The following is a 21,908-nucleotide window of genomic DNA, read 5'->3' on the forward strand; positions in this document are numbered from 1 at the left end:
CACTTTTACATTTTTTAACAATATAGTCCTTATAACAATAATATAATATTCAAAAATTTCAATTTCTTTAATACACATAGCATTTTACATTACTTAGCAAAATTTACACAATTCACTATTAATTCTTATCATATTTATCACACATTACTTTTACATACTTTCCAATTTAATCCTTTCTTATTTATACTTCATTAGTATTATTCATAACCTTACTATAACATTACACATATCAATCTTTTACATATTCTACTTCATGTATACACTTATTTTTAACAATAACATTCCTATCAAATTTTCCATCATTTACAAATTAGTCCTTTTTCACATCTTTAGTCTTTTCCTCACTTTTATTTCTATTTCTCCATTGTAATTTATTTAGTATAACACAATCAATTCATCATTCTTAATACTTAATTATCATCATGTCTAATTCTTCATTCATGTAACATGTAAAATTATACTTAAAATATTATATTCAAGCATTTATACCTCTAATTTAACCTAACTATTAACAACACAATTAAAATAAATAATCCTCTAGTTGTACTTACAATTCAAGGCTTGAAATTAAGCTTTCTTCTTCTTTTCACTTCTCCCTTGCTTATTCTCCACTTTGTCCTTACTTTCCTCTCATCTAAGACAACCATGGATGCTTATCTTATAGAATTGATGTAGCCACTACTTTTCTCTATTGATTTCACTCACTAACTATGAAGGGATTTGGAAGAAACTAGTTTAATTGGCTTGATATTAGTGAAAATGACTTAATTGAAAGAAAAGAAAAAGTTGGAGAAGGTGGTGGATGGAGGTAATGTGAATTTCCATCTTTTTCTCAAATTTTCTACACATTTCTATATAAAAATCTAATCAAAATATCTTTTAAATAAATTATTTACACTTTGACCCTCCAATCATGTTTTGCCACCAATTTTAATCATTAATTATTAAGTCTCCACAATTATCTTCTCCAATAATTACCATTTCACCCTTCAATTTTCTACAATTCCATGGATGATTCATCTTTTCTTTTGGTAAATTTCCTATCCTATTCCCACCTCATTTTCCATTGATTCCATTTAATCATTTTTACTTTAAAATTTCTCACTTTAGCCCCATTAGTTTTCACTCTCTTACAATTTAGTCAATCCCCCAAATTTATTTCTCTTAATATGTAGACTTTTTCAAATACCTTATGCACCTATCTTCATTTTCTCATAACATTGACAATTTTTAATTTGTCTTTCCCAAAATTTCGACTAATTTATCATGTATTTATCACTATTCCGAACTTTGGAAATTTTGAGGATGTTACATATCCAATTTCACATTTATTACATATTTGTTACCATTTTCCTATAAAAATTAGTTTAAAAAAAAGTAGGGTTATCCAAGGGTACTTATCATTAGATGCATAAATATTTCACACCAAGCTCCAAAATACTAGTTTTAATTATCATCCTAGCTCGATATTTCAATATCCAACAATTCCTCATTTTTCCATACACATAAAAATATATCAAAAATTAATATCCAAGGCTTCTAAGCTTTTATTCAACATCCAAGTTCAAATAACAAGTTAGGAAAGATAGAAATCACTATTTCTTACCTTGATGAAGCTTTCTCTCTCAAGCTTTAACTTTCTCTTTCTAGACTCAATAAAACCATTTCCTAGAAATGATGATTTGAAGGAAGATTCATGCTAATGGAAGAGTTTTCTAGTAGATTTTAGCAAAATCTCAATATAGGTATTGAGATTTTTGAAGAAATTACAAGGAAAGCTTGAAAAAAAATAAAAAAGATGGAGAGAACCTCCATCGAGGAGATGTTGGTCGGAAACATGGAGAAGCTAATTTGGAGGGAAGGGGGAGCTCTTTTCTCCCTTTCTCATCATTTTAAAATCGACCAAATGGACCAAAAGGCTTAAGTCCACATATGAGCCCACCATTTAAAACAATAATAGTCCACTACATTATTTCATTGGCCCAATGATTCAAAACTTATTTAAATTATTCAATATCTCATTCAATTGATGTTTAAAAATTTAATTCTTGAAAGATATTTAAAAAAACCCTTAAATTAAAAATTACCTTTTTGCCCCCATTTTGTCTTTAAATACAATTTCATCACAACAAATACTTATTAATCAACTCAAATTCCATAATTCTAATTTAAAACTTAATGCACGCCCTTGTATACCAAAAATTTTACTTTTACCCTTTATCTCGACAAAATTGAAAATTTTTTAATTAGCCCATACATTATCAAATCTTTCCAATTTGGTCCCAAATGTAGTTTCCATTATTCTAATACATTTTACAAACTATTTGCATGTTAAGTAATCTATATTAACTCATATTTTCTCTTTTGGGGCACTTTAAACTTTAGTCTTCGAAATTTTTAAAATTTTTAATTTAGTCTTTTTTGCCACATTCTCACTTTTAAAATTCTTTTCATTAATTTTACATATATAAAATCACTTTATTATCATAAAAATTCTTTTTTTTGGACAAATTTTCTAATTTTCTCGAAAATTCACTATATTCGTTATTGAAATGGTGTCATGTTTTTAATTGGAATTTTGGATGATACAACTCTCCCCTCCTTAAGAAAATTTTTTGCTCGTAATTTCATCCTAAAGATTACAACATGCCCACAATAAACACTTTCACAATAGCCATCATAAGCATATCTCACATGTCAGAGTATCACGTCTTAATTCACAGTTCCACAACACACAATCACATATTTCACAAGTTAACAAGGGAATGAGAAAGTTTACACTCAGAATTTAGATAGGGGTTTAGGCTACTTCTAAATTCTCAATTAACATTATGAATCGTGTTTACAAGTAGTGATTCCAAACACTCACCATACGCACTTTCACCTTGTCGCCGAAAGCTTAAACTATCTTTTCATTGCCTTTCACTTTACTCGTAGAAGGTCCTAACAATTCCAAAGCTTCACCAAAGTAAATCACCTAATTAAGATATAGCCATAGACTCACCTAAATCAACCAAAAACTCAAAAGTAAGATATATTCTCTTGAAACTAAAAATTTCGACTAGCTTAGTCGAAACGTAAAAATGTCAACAGCTACTCATTCATATCACATAAAAATTATTCCAATCGACTAATTATACATCCAAGAACAATTTTCAACCTTCAAACTACACAATACTACACAGATTCATGGTTTTGAAATTTTGACATACTATGGCAATTATCACGAAAATTTATTAAAACATTGGAATTATTTATGAGAAAACTTTAAGAGAAGTTTAAAAACCTTCTAATCACTTTAAAACAAGTTGAAAAGCACTTTGAAACATCAGTTTCATTCAAAATCTCGAAATCCACCATTAACAACTCAATTTTTGGTATTTAATAAAAACTGATGATTCAATAAGTAAAACTCCATTTAAAAGATTAGGTATTATCAAAAACTAATAGGAAATCAAATTGTTACCTTCGATAAGAGAAAAATAAACGTTTGGTTGAAAATCCAGAAAACTAACAAGTAGTGCAATGACAAAATCAATGGTGTTATTGATGGTTTTTATGGAATTCTAAAGAGGTTTAATGCTAGGATGATAGAAATCAAATGATTTGAAGTTTGGAAAATAAAATTGAAAAAATGGGGTTTAGGGATACAAGGGATAGCAAAACAAAAATAAGAGGAAGGGGTTTTGTGAGTTCTTGTAGGTGGGGGGAAAATTAGGTCGATTTTAAAGTTTTAGGTTACTTGCTTTTGAACCACTCTTGACTTTCACCCTTTTCCAAAATAGTCCTTATTTCAAAATTAAAGATCTTCCTTAGCTTATTTTCAAAAATTGATTAAATCTTCTAAAAGTTATAGAAGGAGACATTTCCAGTTTACCATGCTTGAATTATTGAATACATTTGAGCTAAAATCCCTAAATTAATCTCAAAACTATTAGGCCCAATTTTGAGGTGTGACAATGAAAATTTTTCGCTTATTTTGAAGACGCTTTATTTTTTTACAAAAGTTTTTACTCAGATTTTTCTAATTTTAAGTTTAAAATTGTACAAAATATTCTTTATTTTATGTCTAACTATTGTAATACATATATAATAAATAAGCTTTTTCTTCATGTTGTTACATTAGTAAACAAGTGAAGCATTATTGTGCAAAATATACAATGCATTAAACACGCCAATTTTATGTCTTACGTCGTACCTTGTTAGTTGCACTTCTATAAAAACACAATTGAATTACATTTGGAAATATTTTTATACACTCCTCCAAATATGAGCCTTTGCCATTTTCCCTATGGTGCTTGTAGTAAATTTCATTTAAGGAAAAACAATAACGTTAATTTTTTCCCAATGGTTCTTAATATAAATTTTGAACTTTTCTGGCTAAATGGTTCTTAATATAAATTTTGAACTTTTCTAGCTAAATTATTGTTATGAAAATCTTGACAAATCATGAATTGTTTGAACATTCTTATCACTTATTTTCTTTTTCATGGCTAAAGTATTTTTCTAGCATATTCATAATATAAAGTTCAAACCATTTTGGCTAAATTATTGTTTTGAAAATCTTGACAAGTCATTAAGTTTCAAGCTCTTGTCTAAATTATTATTTTGAAACAAATCATGAATTGTTAGAACATCTAGATGCTATTCAAATGAAGACATTCTTATTTTCCGTATTTTTCAAGTTGAAATTGAGTTGAAAGAAAACTTTTTCTTTTTTGTCTTTATTGGCGTAATCAGAGCATCATTAAAATAGAGAATATATTTGCTCAGCATACATTTGTCAATTCTAACTCTCCATGCAGCGATAGCCTTTTATGGTTATTGTGTATTCATTTTCTGGCGAATCCACCTAGATTACCTTAAATGGGTAATTAATTAAATGCCTTATAAAACGGTCGTCTTCTCCTCATAAAAACTTCACAGAATAGTGAAGAAAATATAGGCCTTGCCAAAATTTATCAAAAAAAATCTTGCAGATTCTTTCATCGCTGGTTTGCTCGAAAAAGGCAGAGTTGGTAATTCTCTTCTTCTTGGAGTTACGTCTAGAAATTACTTGCTAGAATATCATATAAACTAAAGTGCATTCTCCCAATTATCTTTTAGTGTTGTAATTGTTTTACCATTTTAAATCTAAACCAAGAGATTTTTCAAAATCATGTTTCTGTTTATATGCATGCGCCATCTACATTATTAAATTAGATTATGTTTCTAAGATACTGTTGGTTATCTTCTTTAGGAGATCAATTTCACTTATGTGAGATTTTGAATAATTTTAAAGTTTACTCTTGAGAAAAAAATTTTGAATCTATCATCAAGAAGAAGGTAGTTGTTTTTGTACTAAAAAATTGTTGTCATTTGTGATATATATAATAAAAAATGTTGAATTGGCTCCTATCTTATTTGAAAATGGGTTTAATTTGTTTCTAATGGTTATATGATAATACTCAAACTTTTACTACTTAGGGGCTAAAGTTCTTATTTAAAGTAGCTTAATTTAAGACTTTTCAAGTAGTATTCTTTTTTAGGCACTGTAGACATTTGATATAATACTGTTTATTGATGCCCAATGAGGCGGTTGACATACCAAAGGAAAGAAAGAAGCATGGAATGGAAGAAAACTCATATGAAAAATATTTATCTAGAATTCTCTATTTTTCATTTTCCCCTAATGCTCTTATTGGTTTTCCTTTTTGAAATTTCAGTTTGATAAAATGTGAACAGTTTTTGTTATACTATTACTACTACCTGCTAAATTATTTAATCTCGCATGTTTATTGATTTTTAAAATGGAAGTGTTGCTGAAGTATCATACCATAAACAAGTTTTCTAATGCACTTGCATGCAACTTGTTTGATATAGATAAAAATAATTCTCATATACATCACAATCTAGTCTTCATCTTTTCCTAAATAAAATGCTATTAAATGAGAACTATTTTCTACAAGTAAAACTAATTATGCTATTTTCTTTTTGTTCAATTTGAAATTTGACATGATACTTTCCACTCTCAGCATTTTGTATTTCTTACCTTGACATTTATGAATTCACTTTTAAAACAGGCACACAGAAACGAAGGGGAAGAAAACTAGTGCATTTTTGTACATAAAGGTACAAAAGTGCATCTTATGGTATTTATCGTGACAACGCAAGAGAATAATACATTATGTTAAGTGGGGAATATAGAAGGAGTCCACGAATAATTGAACTGGATGCACGGAAAGCAAAAGAGAGGAGCCAAAATAAGGGCAAAGCGATATGTGAAGTGACAGACGAGGAGGAGGAACTGGATAAGGGGCAAAATATTTTGAAACAAAAGCGCGGAAGGAAAAAGGTTAAGGTCAGAACTGTCCAAGATGTTGTTGTTAATTCAGTTGAATATAAAGTTCAGAAGGTACCATCTGTAGCTTATCCATTTCAAATGCTTTACCTTCAGTTGATCTTATTCTTTTATTCTCTCAATGGTAGAATTAGACCTCTTAAAATTTTCATGCGTATTTTGCTTTGAAAATTTGAGAAATGTCAAATTCTTTCCAATCATAAGGCATGATGTAGAATGGTGATGGTTAAAATAGTGCAACACATTTTAAGAACACGATGCAGAGTAATATCTAAGAATGTATCAACAAAGTTTTTAAAAAGTGAAGGTGTATATTGTGATAAAAAGTAATAGAGAGTGATAGGAAGTAAGGTTGGTGTGAAAGTCCTTGAGTTGATACATAAAAGGGGAAATATTTGGAGTTGGCTCAACAAATGTATTTTTTCTAACAAAGGGGGTAATAAAGTATCACTTGTGTGTTATAGATAATATAAAGAGGTATTAACTAGCAATTAGGAAAGTTTTAGGAGCAAATGAGGCACACTGTAACGGATGTGACAAATTGAATAAGCCTATGAAACCTATCTTTTTAGAATGCCAATCAATAGAACTAAGTTATCTTCCCTTGCATTGCTCAAGAAGTGATTTAGATCATATATTTATTCTTTTGTGACACAACTTGATTGATGTGTAAGTTGGTTCTAATTATTTATAGTAATTTAAGATACTATCGTAGGTTCCCATAAGTGATTCTATCTGTAGCCTCATCATTCCATGGCTATGATGCTATTGATCTCTAAAATTGATTGGAGTGTCATTTTATGCTAATTGTTACTATTGCATACAATAAATTGAATATAATGTGAATGTTTTAGTCAGGACCTGTATCACAAAGATCTTGAAACTAATATATTGTTATAGTTAAAGAAATATTGTTATATTTAACAAATCACATTATAATGAAACTAATATATTTTCATTTTATATCAACATCTCATTAGAATCTTTCTAGTTTCTATTGATTATTTGTTTATCTTAATTAGACCGTCAAAAGTGTAATCCTCTTAGTACATGTGCCCTAAAGCTTTTTTTTGGGATAAAAGGTGTTAATGTTGTATCTTTTAACAAAATATGCAAAAACTAGATTAAGAGCTGGAGTCTGCAACAATTTTCTTGTAAAAATATATGAAAGTTAATAACACTAGTTTACCGATACATTTGTTTCAATGTTTGTTTGAGATGGATATAGTTAATCCATTTTCTATTTTCATATTATGTCAAATCTTATTTGATTCAACTACAGGCCGACACAGGAAATGGCGAAGGTGGCCTTATAAATGCTGGTTAGCTCATGCATTAATTTAAATTTTGTTTTTTTATAAGCTTTATATTCATCCAAGGAAACATCAAAAGCTACAAACAAACAAAACAAACTATCTATATCTACACATGATAAAAAGAATCACCTATTCCAAAATGTTATAAGCTAAACACAAAAAAATCATTTATATAGTTTGTTCTATTAATCTTCTTGCCTTTAAGCCTTAAGTGAACCACTTCTTTAATGTTTCTAATTAAGTAGGAGCAAATAGATTCTTCAAAAAAGTGACATTGGTACACGCCTTGAAGCCTTCATTAATTTCTCATAAATTTATTTTAGCCCCACACTCTAACACACATTCTGCAAAAATATGATCCCTAATTTCAATTTCATAATAACAAAACAAGCAATGACCATCAATACCCATTCCCCTCTTATCAATCTCTCCTTGGTTGGAAGTCTATCTAGAATTGCCATCTAAGTGATGAAAGAATGTTTTGGAATATGTAGAGGAAACCAAACAATCCTATGCCATACAACCTTCTCAACTTTAGGCTTGATCACTCCCCAAATTCTAGAAGCAGTAATCTTCCTCCCATTCAACTCAGAATTTCTCAGCACAGCCACTGCTTCCTCTCTAGTTCTACAATTTTTCTCCAACTCCAACTGATGTTACTTTCAATGGAACCTATCTCAAAGAATAAATTTTAAGCAAGTACTCTTTGATCCAAGCAATCCAAAGAGATCCATGTTCTGCCAAAATATTTCATATATGTTGGACTCTCAAGGTCCTTCATTCCAAGTTCACCATCACCTTTAGGAAAACAAATCTTTTTTCAACTCACCCTTACTCCTTTGGCTGAGTCTTTATTAACCTTTCAAGGAAAAAAAAAAAACTAGAACACATTTGGTTGATCTTTTTAAGAATTGCTTTAGGTAAAATGAAGATTATGTACAAAAAAAAATTGAATCTGAAAGATAACAAATTGAACCAATTGCATTCTCCAAACAAAACTCAAAGTCCTAAACCCTAAACCTTAAACCTATGTTCTCTCCAACAAAGGCAATCAATCCTTCTCTGAAAGTCTCCTTGTAACTAGAGGAATACCAAGATATCTCACTGGCAACTACCCAATTTTGAAACCAATAGAACTTTGAATTAGGTTGAGTTCATCTTGTGACGCACCTACAACAAAAATCTCACTTTTTCTCAGCATTTAATTGAAGCTCAAGAAGTTGATAAAAATAGAAAGAATAATCCAAATACCCTCCACAGAATCTGCTTTACCCTTGCAAAAGATGAGCAAATCATCTGGAAAGCACAGATGAGTGAATTGAATTCGATGATATTTTGGATGAAAACTGAACACTCATTCATTTGCTCCCAAATCCAACAATTTCGAGAGGATATTCATGGAAAGGACAATGGATGACTCTGCCTAATACCCCTTGCCCCTTCAATTTAAAATTGAAAGTAGAGTTTTATCATTTCTTATGTGTAATCATCATGATGTGTTTAATACTTTTGCTCATGGTACATTAAGCAGCTATTGTGCCTTCAGGAGCTGCAATACCTGAAAAAAGCAAGCTCGAACTACTACTTGGTATTTTGCAGAGGTTTGTAGTTATCTTGTGGATTAGTCAGGCATTGATAATTTCAACTAAAACAAGCATGCCAGTGATTGTTATGAGATTTGCTTTCTTTCTTCTGAATTGTAGGAAAGACACACAAAAAATATTTGCGGAGCCAGTAGACCCTGAAGAGGTTGGTACTCCGTAACTCTTTCATCTGCTTTCCTTTTCAAGCCTGATGACAGTCAATTTTTCAAAACCTGTGATTGTGTGGTTAACTTTATTTTTTAACTGAAAGGTTGAATACTATTATGATGTCATCAAAGAACCGATGGATTTTGGCACGATTGCAAAGAAACTGAATGAAGGAAGCTATCAAACACTGGAAGAGTTTGAGGTCTGCTCCCAATCTATTTGTTTGACCACTTATTTGGGTTGCTGTTACAGACCATCTCTTTTACAACTTCCTTGGCAAACAATTTACTCCACAAATATAAAATCTTTGGATCATTTTAATTAATTGCTTCCTTTCACACTTTTACACAGCGTGATATATTTTTGGTACCCAACAATGCCATGCTTTTCAATGCTTCTAATACCATATACTACAGACAGGTAAGTCGACCAAACTTTTACTTATCATCTAAACTTTGTGATACTGTCCTTTAGAACTTGGCCACAAATTTTTGATGTTCTCAGAATTTTCTTAGTTCCCTGAACTATATCAATTTTGGTTTTCCAGGCACGTGCACTGAAAGAACTAGCTACAAGGCTAATTCATGCTCTTAAAACTGATCCTGAAAGCTTTGAAACTGAAGCTTCCATACAAAGGTTGGGACTTAGTGGGAGGACAAAGGCTGGAGCTAGAACTCTGAACAAGACAAATCCTAGCATTGCAGCAAGGGGTAGGTCTTGTAACCAACTGTGGCTATCTAGTTCATTCTTTTTATAATGATCAAATAAATGTTGAGTAGTCAAATATAAGCATATCTGCACATACAACGCAGCAGTATGTAATATGATGTGTGATAACAGTTGTCATATGACTCCCAAATGTGAGATGCTCTTTTGCGCTTAGCCACTAATTTGATGCTTTTCAAAAAAAAAATGTTTAAACAGGGTGTAGAGCTCAGAAACGAGCTCATGATGTTGAAGTGGACAGGCGTCGAACCTATAGACCTCGGAGTTCTTTCCAAGGTGGAAATAGATCATTAGTTTCAGCAGTTTATAATGCGCCGAAGCATCTTATGCTGGTGAGTATCATTTCTTCCAATCTAGTTAAATAAACAATCTATGGAATGGTGTAAATATATTTCAGCAATTTACAAGAATTAAATTAAGTGTTTTCAATCAACAGCCTTATGAGAATAGCATTCCCCTTGTAATCTTCTATTATTTACTGATTACTTGTCCTTCCTGGCCATTCAGAACAAGCAGGCAGATATTGGATATGTAGACAGCTTAAAGCGGTTTACTAAAGATATGGGTCCAATAGTTCAAAAGGTTGCCAATAAGAAGATAGACAGTTACATTTCCGAAGCCATGAGAGTTTGGAATATGACAACAAATCATCAGCTGGGGCCCCAAAATATGCAAATTCCTAATGCAGCCTTTGCATCAAATATAAAGGTTGCTCCATCTTTTAAAGTCCCTTCAAGCACACCGGGATACCAAAACAATTCAGGTGATAAAATGAACATTCACAGTGGATTCTCAAATGGAGGACAGGCATCAGTGATCATGAATAATGCTTTAACTGGAGGAATTAGTCAAACTGGTCGCAGAGTGGAAAGCCTTGGTGACTTCCAAGGGAACATGACTCCATATGCGAGTAGGGATTTTGCTCCATCTTTACATCTCCGTGGGAATTCTGCTGGGTACCAAACTTTCGCAGGTGCAACAATGGATGGTTCATCCAGCTTTTGGAATGGAGGAAAGGTGTCTACAGTTAATAATGCGGCCATGAATGATGTTTTAAATAAAGGTAAAGGAAAACTTGGAGATGAAATGGACTTCCAAGAAAAGATGTTTCAACCCATGAGAATGGGTTTAGATAGTGGAGTTGCTTTCAAGGATTATGCTGTTAATCAAAGCATTGGGGTTCACTTGGATTCTTCTTTACCCAGTTATGATTCAGGGAATGGGGAACTTGATTTGATCGCATTGTGGAATACAAAGGGCAAACAAAAGGAATTAGACGGGACAGCCATGATGGTAAACCCAATCAATGTGGATAATACTGTACGAAAAGCTGGGCATGGTTCTTCGTGGTGGATGCAAGAGCCTATGGTTAAAAGTAAGATTGATGCTTCCTCATCTTCATGGCGTTCACCTTCTCAAGTCATGACAGGGTTCGATGGTACTCAGACCATGGACTACATGAGCGGAATGGGTTCACCTTCTCAAGTCATGACAGGGTTCAATGGTACTCAGACAATGGACTACATGAGCGGAATGGGTTCACCTTCTCAAGTCATGACAGGGTTGAATGGTACTCCGACCATGGACTACATGAGCGGAATGGGTTCTCATTATGCTGGTAAAGGAATGTATGAGAAAGAAGTCATAGCTGATGGACAAGGCTCTAGCTACAGAAACAACGTAGAGCAGGTTGGGGTAGTTTCAGATTTGTTCAAGCCAGCGGAGATGGGAGTTCAACCCGTGAGTGAATACTGTTTTCAAGATGAAACTATATCAGCTGAATTGGCATCCTTACTACAGCAAAAAGGAGGCTTGGATTCACTATGTAACGTTCCTCCAGATGAGAACTGGTTTGGGAGTCTAGGAGACAAGAATTTGATGAGAACATCAGAGAAGCCATTGGAGTATGAGAGGTTTCAACCTGAAAGCAATGCAGCAGCAGCAGCTACCGAGAGGTTTGGACCTGAAAGCAATGTAGCAGCAGCAGCTACTGAGAGGAGGCAGAAGCAAACTGTGGAGGGTGCACAGCAGGCACAATGGAGGTGGCTATAATTCTCTAGTCCGAACAAAACTGCCAATGCCTACATGGCATGATAATGCAATAAAAGAGACTTGGTTATTTTTGTTATTTTGGGATGTGTGTTTGGTTATAAATCCATCCAAAGGAAACTACAGGACTTGCTGCTATGTTAAAGAGCTCTGTGCTCTACCTTTTTATGTGTGGAATGTGGTGTGGGGACTATGATACTATTCTATGACACCCCACCATACTCTTTTAACTTTGGTAATATCTTATTAGTCCTATCTTCTTGACCAGGAATTTTTATTTTTCCCTGCTACATCTTACTGCTTGCATCCTTAGGAGTTGTTAAATCTGCATTCTGCTACCAGAAGCCATCTGGCCTTACACTTTGACACCCATTTGCATTTCCAGTAAACAGCATGCTCTATTTTGACTTAGAGGCTCACAGAGTGAACTTTCTGTGCTATCCAAATCCGATTAAGCCCAAATTATTGACTTTCCTGTTCTTTTTAACCCCCTGCAGTTTGACTTAGATGCTAACAAGTCATTTTAATCATTCAAACATTATATCTTGAACGCTGTTAACTATATATGCCATATTTACATTTTCATTTGTCACCTAATTTTTAGGTTAATTTTATTTTGATCACCTAAAAAATATCTTCTTTTTTCTATTATTTTGGTTTCTTAATATATCTATTAATGTAAGTCCAACTATTAATCATTTGCATTTTGTAGCTTCATTAAAATGAGAAAACAATAAAAACTAAAATAATATACAAAAACTAAAAAATGTATATAAAATTAACTGTCGTTAACGCTTTAATGACTAAAATGAAAACTATTAAAATTAAATTGTAAGAATTTAAAAATAATCCCAAAAAATTATTCACTTTTTTTGGAGGTAACTTTTACCTGTATTCAACTGGCCAAAAAAGTTGCACTCTTATCTAGATTCCTATTCCTAGCCAATCTGTAAGGCACTCCCACGTAGGAAAAGTTGACAAAGAGTTCACCTTCTAAATAGAGCTTTGGAATAAGTATTTTCTTCTCAAAAAAGTTAAGCAGCTCTCCTTTTCAAGTTTCCTTTTAATCAAAAAGAACCTTGTTTCAATCTTTCTTCACATTTTTGGTATGGGGAAAATCTGGATCGAAGTTTGTATAATATCAGCTCGAGGTCTCCGGCGTTCGTCGTCGTTTTGGAAGCTACAGTGGTTTACAATTGGGTGGATCGATCCTGACAACAAATACTGCACCAAGATTGATGCTTCGGGAAGCTCAAATTCGGTATGGAAAACCAAGTTTGCAGCTGTTAGTACAAAACTCCGGTAAGAAAAAAAACTCGAACACACGATCGGAACTCGAAAAGAAAAAGAAGAAATATGTTATGGCTCCAAGGCGTGTATCAAGCCACTATCTTTAAGGTTATATTCGCCCCCACTTATCTTCAGTGTGCAAACGAGTTCCAAGCAAATTAACCTCGAGGATACAATGAAGCCAATGACTATTTGCGTTTTGCACTGACGAGAATAGTCCTCTATGCACTGACTAATGTATAACAAAAACTCAATTTCTACAAAGGATTTCTGCAGTAATACTTTATAGAATAATCTAATAATATTAGAAAATGAAGGAAGAGAAGAAATAATATTAGAATTTGTTGATATGATTTCCAAATGAAATTCTATTCCTATTTATAGGAATTTTCATGTCTCTTCATAGAGACATCTTTCAATAGGTGTCTTTATGAATAAATAAATAATAATAATTATTCATTTAATTTTGTAACTATTCAAATAATATTTTTTGAATAGTTATAAATTTTTTTTAAAAAATCAAATGATATAACTTTTGACCAATGACCAAAAGTTTTATCTTTTGATTAATTACACCCATTCATTTATAGTTATTGGGATACTATAAATATTTGAAAATATTCCAACAATCTCCCCCCATTTTCAAAATATTTAGATTTTGATATTCTTGGAAATCAACTTGCATAAATAAAGGTGTCTTACGATTGAACCTTCACTTAGTGAAAACATGTTAAAGTTAATCGAAATTGTATGGTAGACTAAGCTTTGAACCAACTATTCCATTTGATTAACTGAACACATCTCACACAATGATTTCAACATCAGTTAATGCATAGTATCTAGGGACACTATTATAGCCATGTGTCTATGTCCTCTTTTCATGAGTGCTGTCAGAGCCAAGCCCTTAAGCTCCTAGAAGCGGCCACACTTCCACTCACATAGGTAGATCCCATCAAAAGTGTTCCCGTAATTATAACACTCTAACATATTTATGTTATGGGTCCATTAAGAGTACATTACTCATCCTTCCCTTATCATTACGGGTACCTAGCACTTTAATCTTAGGATTGATTTATTTATAGTGCTAACAGTCACATACTAATGATGTACTTTGTCTCATTGAACTCAAGACTTGACATTATACCAAGCGTTGAGTCGAGTTTCTATCATGGGTGACTCTAATTAATAGGCTTGAGTCCCATCCCTTTTGAGGTCCTTTTTACTGCATCTCTAGCAAGACTTTTTGTCAAAGGATCTGCCAAATTTTTACTTGACCTCACATAATTAATAGTGATCACTCCATCAGAGATTAATTGTCGGACATAACTATGTCTTAATCCAATGTGTCTAGACTTTCCATTATATACTTGGCTATATGCCTTTGCTAGAGTAGCCTCACTATCACAACGGATAGAAATAGGTGAAATTGGCTTAAGCCATAAAGGTACATCATAAAGCAAATTTCTTAACCATTCTGCTTCTTTAGATGCAGCGGCTAATGCAATAAATTCTGCTGCCATGGTGGAATCAGTAATACATGTTTGTTTCTTGGAACCCCAAGAAATGACTCCTCCACCAAGAATGAAGATCCACCCACTAGTAGATGCATGATCTTCCAAACTTGTAATCCAACTAGCATCCGAATACCCTTCTAAAACTAGAGGATATCCATTATAACACAATCCATAGTTAATAGTTTTCTTTAAGTACCTAAGTACTCTATTTAAAGCTTGCCAATGCAAACTACTTGGATTACTTGTGTATCTACTCAATTTTCCAATAGCATATGCAATATCTGGTCTTGTACAAGTCATTATGTACATAAGACAACCAATTAGACTTGCATATTTCAATTGATCAATTTTCCTACCAGCATTAGATACTAATTTTAATTGAGGATCCATGGGTGTAGATGCTGGTATACAGTTGAAAAGATCAAACTTTTTAAGCACATTTTCAATGTAATGTGATTGTGATAAAGCTATAGTGCTTTCATCTCGGGTTATTTTAATCCCAAGAATAACATCTGCTACACCCATATCCTTCATAGCAAAGTTGTTTGACAAGAATTTCTTTGTGTTTTCTATTTGTTCCAAATCCGTGCCAAAAATGAGCATGTCATCTACATATAAGCAAATTATAACACCCTTTCCATTATCAAATTTACTATATATGCACTTATCGGATTCATTTATTTTATAGCCATTAGCTAAAACAACCTTGTCAAACTTTTGGTGCCATTGTTTTGGTGCTTGTTTAAGCCCATATAAAGATTTAACAAGCTTACATACCTTATGCTCTTGTCCTGGAACAACAAATCCTTCCGGTTGCTCCATGTACACTTCCTCTTCCAATTCACCATTTAAAAATGCAGTTTTAACATCCATTTGGTGAACAACCAAATTATATATAGAGGTAAGTGATATTAATAGTCTAATTGTAGCAATTCTTGCTACTGGAGCATAGGTATCAAAGTAATCAATACCTTGTCTTTGTGTAAAACCTTTTGCTACCAACCTTGCTTTAAATTTATCAATGGTTCCATCGACCTTCATTTTCTTTTTGAAGATCCATTTACAACCTATTGGTTTGGAACCTGGTGGAAGATCAACTAAGATCCAAGTTTGATTTCCCATTATTGAATCCATTTCATCATTTATTGCTTCTTTCCAAAAAGCAGAGTCTTGAGATTTCACTGCTTCTTCAAATGTAATAGGATCAGATTCGGTATTATAACAATAAGGTATCTTATTGCATATACTTTCACCTTTTCCTTCTACAAGAAACATAATGAAATCTGGTCCAAAATCTTTGACCTTTTTAATCCTCTTACTTCTTCTTAATTCTTGACAAGATTCATCATTATTATCAATTTGTTTCAATGGAATCTCATTCTCATTTGAAGAATGAATCAATTGTTGTGGTTGTAATTGTCTTGATATAGAATTAAATCTATTTTCATCAAAAATAGCATCTCTTGATTCAATAACCGTATTAATTGAAATTGAATCATTTGGTTCAATTACTATGAACCTATATGCCTTGCTATTATGTGCATAACCTATAAATATGCATTCAATTCCTCTTTCACTTAACTTTTTACGTTTAGGTGTTGGAACTTTTACAATAGCTCTACAACCCCAAACCTTTAAATAATTAAGGTTTGGTTTCCTTTTCTTCCATTGTTCATAGGGGATTATTTTAGTTTCCTTATTAGGAACTCTATTTAATATATGACAAGCTGTTAGAACAGCTTCTCCCCAAAAACCCTGTCCAAGACCTGAATATGATAACATTGAATTTACCATTTCAATCAAGACTCTATTTTTCCTTTCAGCTACACCATTTTGTTGTGGTATGTAAGGGGCTAAAACTTGATGGACAATTCCAGTGAGTTCAAAATAACTTGGATTATAGTATTCTCCACCTCTATCCGATCTTAAGCACTTGATAAATGATTCACACTGAAGTTCAACTTCAGATTTATAAACTTTAAATTTATCAAGCGCTTCATCTTTTGAATGCAATAAATATACATAACAATATCTAGAACAATCATCAATAAAAGTAACAAAATATTTCTTTCCACCTAATGTAGGAGTATTATGCAAGTCACATAAATCACTATGTATCAAATCAAGCAATTTTGTTTTCCTTTTAACCTTAGGGAAAGGATTTCTTGTAATTTTAGTCAACATACAAGTATTGCATTTTTCAATATTATTATTAAAAATAGGAATTAAATCTAATTTATACATGTCATTCAATTTTCTATAATTCAAATGACCTAATCTATAATGCCACAAACAAAATGATTCAACCATATAAGCAGAAATAGTATTTTTATTCTTATTAATAATATTAAGTTTGAACATGCTTTCATACATATACCCTTTTCCCACAAAAATTCCTCCCTTAGACAAAATAAACTTATCTGCCTCAAAAACAAGTTTGAAACCAAACTTATTCAACAGACTTCCAGAAACTAAATTTTTCCTAACTTCTGGTACATAATATACATCATTTAAGGTTAAAACCTTTCCAGAAGTGAATTGTAGTTCAACAGACCCTTTGCCTTTAATTGTTGCGGTGGAAGAATTTCCCATGTACAAGACATTGTCATTTTCACATTGTGTGAACTTTGTGAACATGCTTTTGTCTTTGCACACATGTTTGGTTACTCCGGTATCAATCCACCATGTATTATCATCTTGTGCCATATTAATTTCAGATATCATTGCAACGAACTTTTCGTTATTATCAGCCTTAGAAGATGATTTCTTCTTTAAAAATCGACATTCATTCTTGAAATGTCTCGGCTTTCCACAATGATAGCATGAGCCCTTTTGTTTCTTTTTGAACTTAGGTGCTCTATCAGTCTGATTGAACTTTCTCTTGAATGGTTTAGTAGTCTGTACTTCCTCTGTAACATGTACTTTGGCATTTTCAGAATTTAGGTTCTGATCTTGTTTTCGATACTCTTCTTCAATACGAAGATGATTTGCCAAAGCCTCAAGAGATATTTCCTCTTTCTTATGTTTTAGACTTCTTTTAAAGTCTTTCCAAGATGGAGGAAGTTTGTCTATTATGGAGGATACCACAATCATTTCATCCATTTTCATATCATATTGCTTAAATTGATTCAGCATCTTTTCAATATCACGAAATTGTTCCATAACAGAACGACCATCAACCATTTGATAATTATTGAAACGACTGACAAGAAATTTCTTACTTGTAACATCTTCGGTCATGTATCTTGCCTCCAATTTGTCCCATAATTCTTTAGCGGTGACGTCGTTTTGGTAGGTGTCGAACAAACCATCAGATAAACCATTCAATATGTGGCCCATGCACATGTAATCAGCATTGTCCCATTTTTGTCTTTCTCGGGTTGTAGCAACAGATTCATTTTCATTCTCTTCAGGTCTTGGAGTATCCAAAACATAAGCAATCTTCAAAGTTGATAACAAAAAGTGCATCTTTTTCTGCCATCGTCGAAAATTGCCACCATCAAAACGATCAAGTTTAACAAAGTTGGAAGCCAACTCCCTTAGTGTTCCACTTTCATGTGTTGTGGTAGTCATCATGAAATATAACCTTAAAATTGTTAGTACAAAACTCCGGTAAGAAAAAAAACTCGAACACACGATCGGAACTCGAAAAGAAAAAGAAGAAATAGGACAGGCTCCAATGCGTGTATCAAGCCACTATCTTTAAGGTTATATTCGCCCCCACTTATCTTCAGTGTACAAACGAGTTCCAAGCAAATTAACCTCGAGGATACAATGAAGCCAATGACTATTTGCGTTTTGCACTGACGAGAATAGTCCACTATGCACTGAGTAATGTATAACAAAAACTCAATTTCTACAAAGGATTTCTGCAGCAATACTTTATAGAATAATCTAATAATATTAGAAAATGAAGGAAGAGAAGAAATAATATTAGAATTTGTTTATATGATTTCCAAATGAAATCCTATTCCTATTTATAGGAATTTTCATGTCTCTTCATAGAGACATCTTTCAATAGGTGTCTTTATGAATAAATAAATAATAATAATTATTCATTTAATTTTGTAACTATTCAAATAATATTTTTTGAATAGTTATAATTCTTTTTTAAAAAATCAAATGATATAACTTTTGACCAATGACCAAAAGTTTTATCTTTTGATTAATTACACCCATTCATTTATAGTTATTGGGATACTATAAATATTTGAAAATATTCCAACAGCAGCTCTGGTGGATGAGTCAAATATTCAGGACATGGTGCTGCATGTTGAAGTATACAGTAGAGAGCCTATTTTTCTTAGGGAAAAGCTTCAAGGGACTGCCAGTGTTGCCTTGAAAAAATTTCTGGCCAAATATAACAACAATTCCACCTCTTCCAGTGAAGAAGTAGGGAGCTACCAGTTGCGCAAAAGAAATTCCAACAAGCCTCAAGGATTTGTTGACATCTCTATTCGTATCTCGAAGGAGAGGGAAAATCCTGCTTCCCTCCCAGGTATTTAATTCCTTTTTTCTTTTCTTTTGCACTTGATAATTGATATGAATCTTAGTTCTTGCTAATTCAGAGGGAGTTCGGTCTACACATTCTCCAATTTTCATTACAGTTTGGATCAAAGGTAGAACTGGTTTTGCAGGTAATGAAGGAGGACTTGTTCTCATGGACCATAGAACTGATATTCCTTTATCCTCTAAAGGTGGCTATCCAGTAGAGGCAACAAGGCCTCACAATCAATCTCAGATGAACATCCCATTCCCATATAAACATCCAGTGCCATATCCTACAAGCAATTACAACCCATCTCAAGGTGAACCATCAGCTTCTGGACCCGGCTATCGTCCACCTAGGAGTGCCACTCCTCCACCTCCACCCCCTCCCTCTAATGTTGGTTACATTCCGACATTCCTTCCGAGAACAGAGACTTACATGAACATGCCATCGTCTGTGGGAGCTGGAGTAGGGCCAAGACCTGGTTTTGCAATTGGAGTTAGGGCAGGAGCACTAGCTGCTGGTGCTATGCTCTTTGGGGATGACTTCATGTCAGGGTTTGATGTTCCTGCTGGCTTCCCGGATCCCACCCTCGCCATATCCACCGATCCTCCTTTCTGATGTAACACGGCTTGTAATGTAATGCAATGCAATTTTAGTAATCCCGCATCATATATATAAATTAAAATATTCCACAATGTCTAAACTCTCAACCACGTTTTTGAAATATTTAGAACATAGTCAAATTAATGAGCCACAAATTATCCAATTAAGTGACTAACATCACACATATATACACACACCCTTTATCATATACATTTCAAAACCATGTTCATCATCTAATGGGTTAGATAGTTCATACTCACATTATCTTTGATGCACGGCTTCTAAAATAAGTTTCAAATTTTACTATATCTCAAAATTTTATAGAGCCGTGTGATTATATATCATATTCGTAGATATGCATTCTCGATTTTCCCCTATTCTTCCTTAATTGGAAAAACTATACAAATAGTATTTGACTTATTCAATTTCTAATCAAGACCATTTTTAGATAAATTTTGCAAAGTAGTCAAACCTTTGATTCATAAAACCAAAATGATTCCATGGACAATGAAAGATCATTTTATTTGTTATTTCATAAACCTAATTTAGCATATGATTATAATTCTAAGCCAATCAAAATATCATGCTCATAATAAATTAATATTTGATTTTCATTAAATAAAAAATTCATACTTCTTGCATAAGGTAATTAATCTCAACATAAACATAATCATTAAATTTCAATTTATGCAACAATAACAAATCCATAGATTTTATATATATTTTCTTGTTACGTACAAGGTTTCTTTTAAATCGAAAGTTAACAAGACTATTGACCTCATTGTTGCCCCATTGTTGATAGACATTTGTTGCAACCTACATTCAGAACTTGCAAGAAGCTTATTTTTGCAAAATAGTGTTAATTTGGTTCGAAAATGATTTTTTTACACAGTGAAAAATAAAAAATTCGAAAACCGACCTAATTTTTTATATTTATAGCAATAAACCTAGACTGAATTTCTACAAGTGTTTTTGGATAGATGGATCATTGTCGTTCCCAACATTCAACGAAATGATTTTCTCCGCTATTCTCGTACCATGAACTGTTTCGAGTGTGGGCTCGAATGATTTGAATCAAATACAGAACTAGAGATAGTTCTTTTTCTTTGGTGTGAAAACAAAAATTTTCTTCTCAAATAGAAACTGGCAAACTCATTATTCTAGAAAATATATTTAATTCTTAGAGAATAAAAGTCTCTCTATTTTTAGGCAGAATAATGATATCTGAAAGTTGTGTTAATAGCCCAACCGATACCATCTATTTATCGAGAGAGAAGATAGAACTCTTGTTAAATTGTAGAAATTTATTTCAACTAAAAAAACGAACCCCTAGTCTAACTAGAAGTATACGGGGCAGCAACCTTAGTTAATAATACTAGGGTTTGTCGCCCTACCCTTTTACATAAAGGGCTTTTGGGAATTTTTCATATTTGGTTCAATTACAAGTACTTCTCGAGCTTTCAACCCAATACTTTATAATTTGATCCAACCCAATATTTGTTTTTCTATTTCCCAAAATAAACTTCAATATATTTCCAATTAAATAATTTTCTCAACCAAATTCTAATTCCGTTAAAATCATAACGACTTTACCGTAAAAGAATCTATGAGAAAATATATTTAATTTTTCTGTATTCAACGATTCACTATGACAAAATGATTTATTTCTATTTTTTAAATTTATTTAATTCGAAAAACATAAATTCATTTTCCAAGTCATTTTCATTTTCATTTTGGAGAAAATCATAATCATTTCCAAATGATTTCTCATTTCTCCATTTTCACCATTTCTATTCATTTGATTCATCATGCAGTTTATTTCTAGTT

At 32.5% G+C, this 21,908-nt stretch overlaps 2 protein-coding genes across 5 annotated transcripts; both read left to right on the forward strand.

Annotated features, from left to right (window-relative positions):
- The first annotated feature begins 4,874 nt into the window (after nt 1–4,874).
- Nucleotides 4,875–12,435, forward strand: LOC107931560 (uncharacterized). 4 transcript variants are annotated; one of them, XM_016863481.2, is made up of 10 exons: nt 4,875–5,018; nt 6,063–6,394; nt 7,623–7,662; nt 9,188–9,257; nt 9,360–9,405; nt 9,511–9,609; nt 9,759–9,827; nt 9,955–10,117; nt 10,332–10,465; nt 10,641–12,435. In XM_016863481.2, the coding sequence occupies exons 2-10, from the start codon at nt 6,167–6,169 to the stop codon at nt 12,183–12,185; spliced, it is 2,394 nt and encodes a 797-aa protein (XP_016718970.2). In that variant the 5' UTR covers nt 4,875–5,018; nt 6,063–6,166; the 3' UTR covers nt 12,186–12,435. The 4 variants fall into 4 exon arrangements, with proteins under 4 accessions (XP_016718970.2, XP_040947546.1, XP_016718971.2 ...); XM_041091612.1 differs by having other exon boundaries at nt 9,203–9,257; XM_016863482.2 differs by having other exon boundaries at nt 6,063–6,340.
- Nucleotides 12,436–13,237: 802 nt separating this feature from the next.
- LOC107931572 (uncharacterized) lies at nt 13,238–20,101 on the forward strand. The gene is made up of 3 exons (XM_041091615.1): nt 13,238–13,471; nt 19,218–19,484; nt 19,624–20,101. The coding sequence occupies exons 1-3, from the start codon at nt 13,291–13,293 to the stop codon at nt 20,094–20,096; spliced, it is 921 nt and encodes a 306-aa protein (XP_040947549.1). The 5' UTR covers nt 13,238–13,290; the 3' UTR covers nt 20,097–20,101.
- The last annotated feature ends 1,807 nt before the right edge of the window (nt 20,102–21,908 follow it).

This window comes from Gossypium hirsutum, chromosome D04, assembly GCF_007990345.1.
Source record: "Gossypium hirsutum isolate 1008001.06 chromosome D04, Gossypium_hirsutum_v2.1, whole genome shotgun sequence".
Classification (NCBI taxonomy): domain Eukaryota; kingdom Viridiplantae; phylum Streptophyta; class Magnoliopsida; order Malvales; family Malvaceae; genus Gossypium; species Gossypium hirsutum.

What these genes read in the sequence shown, in the direction of transcription:
- LOC107931572 (XM_041091615.1), top strand. Translation starts at nt 13,291, where the DNA reads ATGGGGAAAATCTGGATCGAAGTTTGTATAATATCAGCTCGAGGTCTC. An exon ending in AACCAAGTTTGCAGCTGTTA is followed by an intron (nt 13,472 to 19,217) that starts GTACAAAACTCC and finishes TTCCAACAGCAG; the next exon opens with CTCTGGTGGATGAGTCAAAT. An exon ending in AAATCCTGCTTCCCTCCCAG is followed by an intron (nt 19,485 to 19,623) that starts GTATTTAATTCC and finishes CTGGTTTTGCAG; the next exon opens with GTAATGAAGGAGGACTTGTT.
- LOC107931560 (XM_016863481.2), top strand. Translation starts at nt 6,167, where the DNA reads ATGTTAAGTGGGGAATATAGAAGGAGTCCACGAATAATTGAACTGGAT. An exon ending in AGCCAGTAGACCCTGAAGAG is followed by an intron (nt 9,406 to 9,510) that starts GTTGGTACTCCG and finishes TTTAACTGAAAG; the next exon opens with GTTGAATACTATTATGATGT. An exon ending in ATACCATATACTACAGACAG is followed by an intron (nt 9,828 to 9,954) that starts GTAAGTCGACCA and finishes TTGGTTTTCCAG; the next exon opens with GCACGTGCACTGAAAGAACT.